This window comes from Stenella coeruleoalba, assembly GCF_951394435.1.
Source record: "Stenella coeruleoalba genome assembly, chromosome: 2".
NCBI classification, from domain to species: Eukaryota; Metazoa; Chordata; class Mammalia; order Artiodactyla; family Delphinidae; genus Stenella; species Stenella coeruleoalba.
Window position 1 is genome coordinate 182,438,293 of NC_137147.1, and position 11,587 is coordinate 182,449,879.

Sequence of the window (11,587 nt, forward strand, 5' to 3'; positions counted from 1 at the left end):
TACCAAACACAGACAAAGACACTACAGACAAAACAAAACAAAACAAAAAACTGCAGACCTATATCCCTGATGAGTACTAATGCAACAATCTTCAAAAATATACTAGCAAACCAAATCCAACAACATATTTAAAAAATTATACACCATGACTAAGTGGGATTTATTCCTGAGACATAAGGGTACTTAAACATACAAAAATATCACACTGCTCAGAATGGCCATCATCAAAAATTCTACAAACAGTAAATGCTGGAGCGGGTTTGGAGAAAAGGGAACCCTCCTACATGGTTGATGGGAATCTAAATTGGTGCAGCCGCAATGGAAAACAGTATGGAGGTTCCTAAAAAAACTAAAAACAGAGCTACCATATGACCCAGCAATCCCACTCTGGGGCATATATCTGGAGAAGACCATAATTCGAAAGGATGCATGCACCCCAGTGTTCACTGCAGCACTATTTACAATAGCCAAGACATGGAAGCAACCTAAATGTCCATCAACAGAGGAATGGGTAAAGAAGATGTGGTACATATATACAAATGGAATATTACTCAACCATAAAAAGGAATGAAATAATGTCATTTGCAGTGACATGGGTGGACCTAGAGATTATCATACAGAGTGAAGTAAGTCAGAAAGAGAAAGACAAACATCATATAATATCTCTTATATGTGGAATCTAGAAAAAATGGTACAGATGAACTTATTTGCAAAGCAGAAATAGAGTCACAGATGTATTAATAGAAAACAAACTTATGGTTACCAAGGGGTAAGGAGGCATGGGGTGAATTGGGAGATTGGGATTGACATATATACACTACTATGTATGAAAGCAGAGAGCTAGTGGGAACCTACTGTATAGCACAGGGAACTCTACTCAGTGCTCTGTGGGGACATAAATGGGAAGGAAATCTAAAAAAGAGGGGATATATGTATACCTAGAGCTGATTCACTTTGCTGTACAGCAGACACTAACACAACATTGTAAAGCAACTCTAATAAAAATTTTTTTAAAAAACATAAATTAATCAGTGTGATACAACACATTAACAGAATGGAGGGAAAAAATCCACATGATTATCTCCATTCATGCAGAAAAAAATTGGAAAAGTGCAACCCTTTAATGACAGAAACACTCAGCATACTAGGAATGGAAGGAAGTTACCTCAACACGTCAGCTTTTCCTTGGAAGTAAAGCAGCATCAAGTTTCTCTCACCTCCACTGCTACCAGGGTTTGCACCCTGGGTTTGCACCCTGGTGCAAACCTCCACCCTGTCTCATCTACAGAAGCTTCATAGCTGGTCTCCTTGCTTCTTCCCTTGTCTGTTCTCAAAATGGAACCAAAATGATCCTGTTAAAGTTTAAGTCACGTCGTGTCCCCTCTCTTCACAGATTCCTCCCGTGGCTTCCCATCTCACATGAGGAAAAAGCTCGAGTCTTCATCATAAGCTACATGAGCCCCGCAGCCTCTCCGAGGCACCTCGTGCTGCCCTCCCCTCACTCGGCACCCCAGCCACTCTGGCAGTCACCTTCTTGCCTCACGGCCACCCCTCGTGGTCCCCTCTATTGAAATTCTCCCTTCTCACGTCCTCCAGGTCTTTACTCAAGTGTCTCAAGTATCTCCTCAGTGAGAGCTCCCTGGCCGCCCCGTCTAAAATGTCAACCACCTCCATCCATCCTGGCGTTTCCGAGCCCCATCCCTGCTTCAGTTCTAAGTCTCAGCATTCACCACTAGCTCACTATCTAGTGTGCATCCACTAGATTGTAAGCAACATGAAAGCAGGATTTGGGGCTCTGTTTGGCTTTATCTCTCTGTAGCGCTATATCCTTAGCACTTGAACAGTGCCTGGCACCTGGTGCTCAGTAACTATTTGTTGCATAAATGTAATACATGGCAACTGCCCTTAAGTGGGTGCTTGTGTGTTTGGACCCAGCATGGAACATTTCCACTGTAGCCTGGGTTTTGTGATTCAAAGTAATATCATGCCGGCCAGGTGGTAGGGACCATTCAGCAGTCATTTTGAAAGGAATAATCATTTCCAAACTCAAACTTTCTTCAGAGGCTGCAAGTGAGGGCAAAGATGAGGTGCTATTGGTTGTATTCAAGATTCCTATTTTTGAATATATTTTTACCTGTATTGGGATTAGAGGAATCAGTGATGGGCAGCCTGCAGCAGAGAGAAGGCCCGTGAGCAAGAAACAGGAGAACCCTTATGTGAGGCGAAAAGATGGGGCAAGGGCCAGAGAGAAGTGAGAGCAAAGGGCCAGGAGTGATCCAACTTCTGGCTTTGTGGCGTAACCCAGACAGAACTGAAACCCACTTGGCTTGGCTTCAGCACATACATTCTGATTCAAAGAACCACACTCTGCTGAAAAATATAAATGAAATCAGTTCCAAATTTACTTAGGGAGGAATTGCCAAGACGTAGAGAGAACTGCACTTCTAATGCACAGCCAGTCGTGGGGCGTCTCCTCTGTGCCCCTACTCTCAGCACTCACCCCAGAGGCGGCCGTCGCCCAGAAGCCTCCGGTAGCCTCGCCTCGGCCCCCAGCACTGCTCCTCTCCCTCCTCTCTCTGTCCACCCTCCCTTCCAGCTCCAGTTTTCTTTCTCATGAATAATCTCGTCCTTTCCAACGTACACCCCGCGTCCTGGCTCGTCCAGTTGTGTGTCTGTCTCACCCATTGCCTCAATTCCACATCATGCACTCTGAGCTGACAAAGCTAGATTCTCAAGACAGGCAGGAGGGGTTCTGGAAAGGCTGTGACCACAAAACATTAATAATTTTCTTCCCTGTCACAGTAGAACAAAGTCTCTTTTCCCTCCCTGGATTTCAAGTATCTTAAAATATCTGATTTCAAAAGAAGGGGGAGGAAGAGCCCTTGGAAAGACAGAAATACTAGTGAAAAGAGAAATCCCTCTTGTTGGGGGTTTCAGCCAAGTGAGCTAAAAAGCCAGGTTCTTCTTAACCGTCCATGCCACAAGATGTAAACGAATCTATTTACTCAGCAAAATATTTCCTTATTACATTTTGAGTAATTTCCCACTGAAAACAAACAGTGCATGTCAAGAAGCTCCAAAGTCCCTCAGGCCCTCGAGGCTGGAACGGCCTCATCCCAGTCTCTTTCCTCTTCCTTCAAGGGAGAAAGGCAAGTTTATTTTTACTTTTGTCTTTCTATTTTGACTTACCAAGCGCCACTACTCAACTGAGCTTTGAAAAAGACAGACAAAAGCAGCGACCACCTTAGTTTAGAGTGACTACAGAACATTTGAGCTGAGAGGGGCTTCATTTGATTTTCTTTGTTTTCTTTGCTCAGGTAGCTGGGAACAGTCACGGTTACCAACTTTGACACAGCGTGCCCAGCTTTCGCCAACTCTTCATTAATAAACCGCTGAAAAAGAAATAAAATCACTTTCCTTTCCTTTTTCTAATGATTACCAACACAATTCATGGGACAATCTACTCTTTCTCTACTGATGTAAAATGCCACTTTTGTCATCTGCGGAGGTCTCATAATTTAATTCTACTCTGTTATACTGAACTGTCCTTTCTGGCAGCAGAGCCTCACTCTTTTAATTCCTGTAAATTTATGATTAATTTTAATAGCTTACATGATAAGTAAGGTATTATCTTTTATATTTATTATTCCAGGTGAAATTTAGGATCATCTGACTGATTTTGTTAAAAACGATTAGGATTTATGTATTAAAATAGGGAGTATTTAACATCATTACAATTTGTTAAAAAATATTTCTCTTTAAAAATTTTGCTGTTTTCTGCATATAGATATAATCCAGGTGTCACGTGCCCTCCACACGTTGTTAAACATTCAGATTGAACTGTCTTAAACCTTCCCCCAAATGGAGTGGAACCCAGAGTCGGTGGACCCTCGAGGACAGGTTGGGCTATTGGTTAAAAGCTCTCCAGGTGATGTGCAAAATCTTCAGAACCGATAGCCTGCGCTCCTCTGCTGACTGGATGACTCAGTTGGGTCCTGCTGAAGGCCAGTTGCTTGGGCTTCAAGAACACAGGGATCTTGCAAGGAAGGGTGAGAGCAGTCTTTTCATTTGGGCTGGGCAGTTTCCTCAGAGAGGAATCAACTAACCTTCTGCCAGACGGTTCAGGCTGGCTGTTAGTTTTCCGAGACCCAAGTGGAGGAAAAGGGGCCAAGGTCTCACCACTGAGGACGTCAACTTTCATCTGATCCTCTGTTTTCAGCATGACCCCTCACTCTCACTTCTCTGCGGTGTGGGGTATCCCCAAGTTTGGAACCTGTCAGATGGACCGTCTCCAAAGAGAAAACTTTCAGACTTCTACTGAAAATGGGGAGAAGCGGTGACGTGACAGTGTGAGGTCAGGGAAAGGATCCAGGAGTCTATCTGCTCAACATAAGGACTTTTAACCAGTCTTCCTGATCTCAGCCACTTGCTATACTCTTGTCTTCCTGAGCTTTTCTGGAGCCATGTGTGGAAACTCTCTCACTTCCTGTTGGTTTCTCTGCCCTATAGGCTTAGATTTCAACTTTCTCTCTACTTTGTTAAGTCAGTCACCATTTTCCTGCTTCCAAAATGTTGATATATATATTGTCTTCTATCCTTTACTTCTTGTGCTTGTGGATTTAAACCTTTTGAATATTCTTTTACAGTCATTTCAGGGGGATTTCAAGAGAGAGCGGAACCCGTGCTTTCAATACGCCATGTTTCCGTTATGTATTTTTAAAACTTTTCCTATCATTTTTTTTGAGATGTGTCCTTTGAAAACGGCATATAGTTGCATTTTTAAACTCATTTTGAGTCTGTTATTCTTTCTTTTATTTTTTTGAGGTATGATTTACATAAACAGCTGAAGGCTGCTCACTGATGGCACTCCCAGCGGCTGGAGCAAAAAATCCTTCCCTGAAGGGGGTCTGGGCAGTACCTCCTCGTGTCTGCCATATCCTCCTTGTCAGTAACTCCCAAGGAAAACATCATTCTCACTTCTATTACCATAGATTAGTTGTGCTTAATTTTTAATTTCATTTAAATGGAATCACAGGGCGTGTACTCTTTTCATTCTCGTTTATTTTGTTCAACAATATGTCTGTGAGATTCATCATCTTGCTACATGTAGCAAAAGTCATTCTTTTTCATTGCTATATAGTATTCAATTTAAAACCCATACTACAATTTCTTTATCGACTCTTTCATTAACGGAAGTTTGGGTTGTTTCCATTATGGCTATTATTAAAAATGTTACTATTAACATTCTTATACATGTCTATTTCATGTCTTATATACATCCTATTATAGAGGACATAAAAACTAAATGCTCTTGGCATGTATCCCAAGAGCAGAATTGTTGGATCATAGGATATACCCATGTTTACCTTTAACAGATATTGCTAAATAGTTTTCTTAAGCGGTATGTACTGTCAGTTTGTTGATTTCATTTCCATTGTATCTTTGCTATCTATGTCATTGATTTGTGCTTCAGCTTTATTTTTCCTTCCATATACTTAGGATTTAATTTGCTTTTTATTTTGTAATTTCCTAAGATGGAGACTTCAATCATTGACTTCCAACCTTCCTTTTTCTAATATATTCATTTAAAACTAGAAATTTCTCTTTGGTCAGAAACTGCATTCCACAAGTTTTGATATGCCAAATTTTTATTATTATTGAGATCAGAATGTCTCATAACTATTACTGTGATTTCTTTTTTGATACATGTGTTATTGAAGTTGGAGGTTTTCTACTTATGTTTCTGTTATTGATTTCAAGTTTAATTCTACTGTGGTCAAAGAGCATTTCCTCTATGTTCTCAGTCCTTTGAAATTTTCTGACTTACTCTATGATCCAGCATATGGTCTATTTTGGTAAATGTTCCACATAAACTTGAAAAGAATGTGTTTTGCAGTTGTTGGGTGTGATGCTCTATACAGTATTTGTCAATTGGGTTCAGATCTTCCATGTTTTTATTAGTTTTTTCTCTATGTATTACTATCAATTATGATCAGTTACTGAGAATGATGTATTAAAGTCTCCAAACTATAATTGTGGATTATCAATTTCTGCTTTTAGTTCTATCAACTTTTGCTTGATATCTTTTATAACTATTAGGTATATACAGGCTTTAAATTATTATGCCTTCTTGATGAATTGGCTCTTTTATCATGGATGTCCGTCTGTCCTTATTAACATTTCTTACCTCAAATCCCATTGTTTGCTATTAATAGAACTACATCTCTTCATATAGTGTTAGTGAATCGTTAGTGTTTTGTATGAAATACAAAACATTAGTGTTTGTATGGAATCTGGTTGTGGTTCGGGTTTGTATGGAATCTCTCTTTTGTCTTCCTATTTTTCCATCTTCCTGTGTCCTTACAAATAAAGTCTCTTGTAAACAGTCTTCTATTTAAAATGTGTCTCTTGTAAACAACACATAGCTTCTTTTTTAAAAACCAAATTGGAAAATGAGTTCAGCAAAAAATATAGCTGGTAATTGCCAGATGACCTCAGAACTGGAATTCCAATTCATCTAGTTCTGCTTCCACAACTGTCCTTTGTCTTTGAATATATAATTTTGGAAAATCTCAGGATTTTTCTAGTTAATGTAGTGAGAACATTGGGTGGCTATGACCTACTCTATTCTGCCATAAACTGCAAGTCCTGAGTCTTTGTCATTTAGTAGCAAGTTTAACTACTCACATAACTATTTTACTTGCTCTGACTTCTTATATCTTATTTCATGCTTTGTGGCTATCTTTCATTTTACTTTTTGATAGATTTATCTTTTTAACTGTAATACTGTAGACACTGTGTATACAGATATCACACGACTTCTTGATATTTGAAAACAGTACAAAACCATTGACCCTTGCTACCACATTCAATGAGAAATCTAACATCCTCTCCACGATTTGGGCACGTTTATAGGCACTTACATTTTCATGACAAATTTTGCTTCTGATTGTCTGTGTCTTCCACATTCGACATGTCTTGAGCACTTTCCTTGGCTGTGCAATACCCACAGCTTTGTCCTGGCCCAGATGTTTCTCTATTCCCTTTCACTTTATTCCCCCCATCAACCTCTCCACCCCTCCAAACTTTATACTGAACTTTTAATTACTTCCAAACCTTCTGCAAAGCTTTTACTGAAGACTTGAGGTGATGAAGGGATGACCAAACTTCTTGGGTCATCCTGACATTATAGATTCCTTACGAACCACCTTCCCCCACAGGGGACTGTTCCGTCACCATGTAAAGCTGACACTGGACATTTACTTTTGCATAGGTGATATTTGAGCTCTCCACCCCTAGCCAAGCCTACCCACATTTGTAGATCCCAAAACTCATTAACATGCTAGAAAAAGGACGTGCATTTTATGGATCTCATGCTCACCAGCACCCAAATATTTGCCTGTGATTTTAAGTTTCAGCCTTTGCCCCAAATTGTCATTCTATGTGGAAAGGACCAATGGAAAGGCTTATTTTTCCCTTTGACATGACTTACACTATAATTTTTTTTTTTACCTCTCTCTATTCCTATGTTTGTTCTATAGGAGGTTGCCTTTCAATAATATTTGAGCCAAAATTCTTGGTCACATCAAGCAAAAAGAAATCACATCTGGGCTTCCCTGGTGGCGCAGTGGTTGAGAGTCCGCCTGCCAATGCAGGGGACGTGGGTTCGTGCCCAGGTCCGGGAGGATCCCACATGCCGCGGAGCGGCTGGGCCCGTGAGCCATGGCCTCTGAGCCTGCGCGTCTGGAGCCTGTGCTCCACAACGGGAGACACCATAATAGTGAGAGGCCCGCGTACCGCAAAAAAAGAAGAAAAAAAAAAGAAATCACATCTACTCATTGCCCCTCCCTCATGTAAAATAAGACACTTAATAGCCTTTTATGTCATATGCCCTAGCTCCAAACTGCTTTTGAAATAATCTAAGCTTTTTGATCCAAATTACTAATTTTTTACATTATGTATATTACCTTTCAAGTAACTTTTATTAATCTGCCGAGGAGTTGCTGTCTAAAAATATTAGGATCAACTCTCCCTCCATTCACTGCTCTTTTCTGTCATACTTGCTTTTGCAGAAACCACGTAAACACTGATGCAGATTTCTCTTTTATATATTTATTTGGTTATTTCAATGGGAATTTGGAAGGGAGGGAAAATTATCAATACCTGCATGCTTAAATGCAGGGGGAGGTTATCTGCATCTTGAACTAGAAATCCATTTGTTTACTTTTACTGAAGCAAGGTCTCCTACTAAAACTCATTCCTTAGATGATATCATGTCCAATTTTTAAAGTTATATTCACACTCCCTTCCCCAATCCTACATAATCCTTCAATTTTCTCCTTCCACAATGACCCTTCCCTTACACTTTTAGGCCATCATCCTGATACTTGCCTAGTAAGAGTTTATTCAAAGAATACAAATTAATTTTCATATTCACCCCAGTCTGTTTTTATTTTAAAATGCCTACTGCATTTTTACTGCATAACACAGACGTTATTTCTAAAATTCTGTTTAAAATTGATTTTTCTTGGTAAATTAAATGCACTAGCAGAGCTGTTATTTAAAGAAAGATTTCGGTGAATCATTTTGCAAAGTAAAGAATTTTTATGCAATATGAATAAACTCCTATCCCAACTTATTTCCACTCCTCTTCCCACTAACAACAATAACAACAAAAAAATCTGTTTTGTAAATTTGGAATGCTGAATAGTAAATAGGGTTTACCATATTTCATTTAAAAACCAAATACAAACATCTACAGACTCCGCACTAAGGCTCTCTCATACCCGTATAAATAATTATGCATCCTCTTTATTTGAGAACGTGCTATTTGACTGCTTTCACTTTCTCTTTTTTCTTCTCCCCCCACCCACACTGTGCAGATGCTTAATGGGAACTGAGAGACAAGAAAGATTAGAGAGAAATAATGTTTTTCTTTGTAAACGTTAAAAAACTCTTAATTTTTCTTCCTGGGCTCAAAGCTCCTTCAGCTTTCTTCTGTCATTATTATTGGCCTTCAGAGATAAAACAAATGTGCTAAATAGCGTGGACCCACTGGCGGATTTTTGTGTTTGCTGCTTTCTCAGGCAATGAAGCCGGCAGCCTAGGATAATCAATTCATTTGCTCGAGTTTAACTTTTTGGCAAAAACCACCACTCCAACATGGATGTCCATTCCCATTTCAGGAATTTCTTTGCATGGGACCTTTCCCAGCACTGCAGTCTTGATGAGTTAGTAATGATGACTGTAATGGGGACGAAGTTTCCAAAAATGAGAAAACCTTGCAGTGAAAGATAAGCTTTTGCAGTTGTCCAAGAAACACAATAAAGTGCTGTTACCGAGTGGCGGTGCTCACTAACGGACCTGCTTCTGATGATTAAGGGAGAGAGCTCAGTGGGCTTCATGCTGAAGTAATTAGCAGAATTTCTGATTATATTCTGACAAGTTCAATACAGAGTTGTTTGGTTAGTTTCTACAGTCGCAACACACATGGAGAACACATGTGGCATGGACTGGAGTTCCTGCTACTTTAGAGGTATTGATAAAATATTTTTAAAAATGTAATTCACAAGCCTGTAACATTCCTCAACCTTACGGGATGTGAACCTACCTCCCAGTCAAAGGGCAAAGTCTTTGCCAAGCACCCCAGTGCTACCCAGCTGTCTGTACCACCCCAAAGCAGCGCCACCCTGCCCCGGCCCCGACCTTGGCCTCAACCCAGGCCACTGCTGGGACCTGGCGCAGCACAGGAAAGCTTTGCATTCCAGAGACGGAAAACACCAAGCTGGGCCTGCTCTCATTCTCTTCCCTTCCAGCTCCTCCAAGGCTTCTGTGCTCCTGGAACCCGAGGACCAGGCTGCCAGCAGAATCCAGTGTTAAATCTTAGAAGGCAATATATAAATGACCAATGAACACAGAGTAAACACAAACACCAAGTCCTTGTGATTCCTCTTCTGAATTCATCTGTCATCACGATCAATCTCTTAACCCTGGCCACCATCACCTCTACCTTGGATGAAGGCAATAATCTCCTAAAATGTCATTCTTTTCTCCAAAACGTTCTTCTACTGCGGCCAAAGTCATATTTCTACAATGCAAATGTGATTGTGTTTCTTCCCTCCTCAAAGGCCTTCACCGCCTCCTTGGGCCTTCAAGATTGAATTCAAATTCTTTGGCATGGCTTGAATGAGGTGACTGTATCATTTTGGGGTCCAAACCAATCATTACTGAGAGTGAAGGAGGGGAGAGGGTGGCTGTTATGCTGGGATAGCAGGTGTAAGTGGAGACTACCCCAGGGCACATGGGGACATCTGGTCACCCAGAGCACAAGGGATCTTCATGAGCTGATCCCAGCTAATCTCTCCTCCCTCACTCCACTCTTTTCCCATTTTTGCACATGCTGTTCTCACTGCGTTGAATTCTGTTCTCCTTACCACCTACCCCTTCACCTGGTGGTCCTCCAGGACCCTGCTGAGGCTCTTCTTCTAGGAAGCCTTCCTCAAACTTTGAAGACCAAGTGCTCCCTTTTGGGTACTTCTCTTCCCCGGTGCTAACTACAGCCTTAGCAGAGACCACACCCTATTGTTTCCTTGTCTTTCTCCCCCTGTTGATTGCTAAGCTCCTTGAGAGCAGAGATCCTGGTATTGGTTGGCTCTCCATAGGTATGGACTGAGTGTCTGTGTCCTCCCAAAATTCCTATCCTGAAATCCTAATCCCCAAGTAGATAGTATTAGGAGGTGGGGCCTTTGGGAAGTGATTAGGCTGTGAGAGTGCATCCCTCATGAATGGGATTAGTGCCCACATAATAGGGACCTCTTTCACTCCTTCCGTCATGTGAGGAAAGAGAGAAGACCAAGAATCAAGGTCCTCACCAGACACCAAATCTGCTGGTGCCTTGATGGTGGACTTCCAGCCTCCAGAACTGTGAGAAACGAATTTCTGTTGTTTACAAGACACCTAGTCTTTGACGTTCTGCTACAGCAGGCTAAGGCACCACATAAAACTCCAGGGGCCGCTGCAGTTGAGGAGCTAGCAGTCTGCAGAGATTCGGGGCCACGGTGTTCGCGCTGTACTCCGGGCGGCGCTGGGAGCCTGAGGAAGGCTGGGTACACAGCACATCCCTGGCTTCAACTCACTCTGCCCTGAAGTTCTGGCACAAAATAAACCATTATCGTCTTTAGGGACTGACAAGAAAACTAATTTAGGATATAATGATGAGAGGAAGAGAGCAGCGCCTGGCAGGGAGCTGAGTGAGGCTTCTGGGTGCTGATCACACAGACATGTTCAGCATGAGAAGGGGCACTGACCTGAGGGACACGCTTCCCTGCACGCACCTTATAAGAAGTTCTCAAGTAGGATGAATACTTTCTAAATCCCGGCTCCAAACGGGATCCCTCGGGAATCTTAGGACGTCGACTCTAGCAAGTCCCGCCTCCATGCTGCCCCCTAGCCACGGCACGGCTCTGCAAAGCCTTCCGTGGGCTTAAAGGGATCTGACCACCGCCGCAGCATTATGGCTTGGCGACCGAGCGCCACAGCCCAGCAAATCGAAAGGAACCGCTTGCTAATTGCCTGGGTGCACGTTCAA

At 41.7% G+C, this 11,587-nt stretch overlaps 1 protein-coding gene across 2 annotated transcripts in view; it reads left to right on the forward strand.

Annotated features, from left to right (window-relative positions):
* Positions 1–8,921, forward strand: part of MKX (mohawk homeobox) — a 105,325-nt gene extending 96,404 nt beyond the window's left edge. Inside the window, exon 6 of one of the 2 annotated variants that reach the window (XM_079915251.1) lies at positions 8,883–8,921. In XM_079915251.1, the coding sequence (XP_079771377.1) occupies positions 8,883–8,890 (8 nt within the window). In that variant the 3' untranslated portion in view covers positions 8,891–8,921. Of the gene's footprint in view, positions 1–3,787; positions 5,356–8,882 lie in introns of those variants that run through there. The other variant, XM_079915259.1, reaches the window with a different exon arrangement.
* Positions 8,922–11,587: the final 2,666 nt, after the last annotated feature.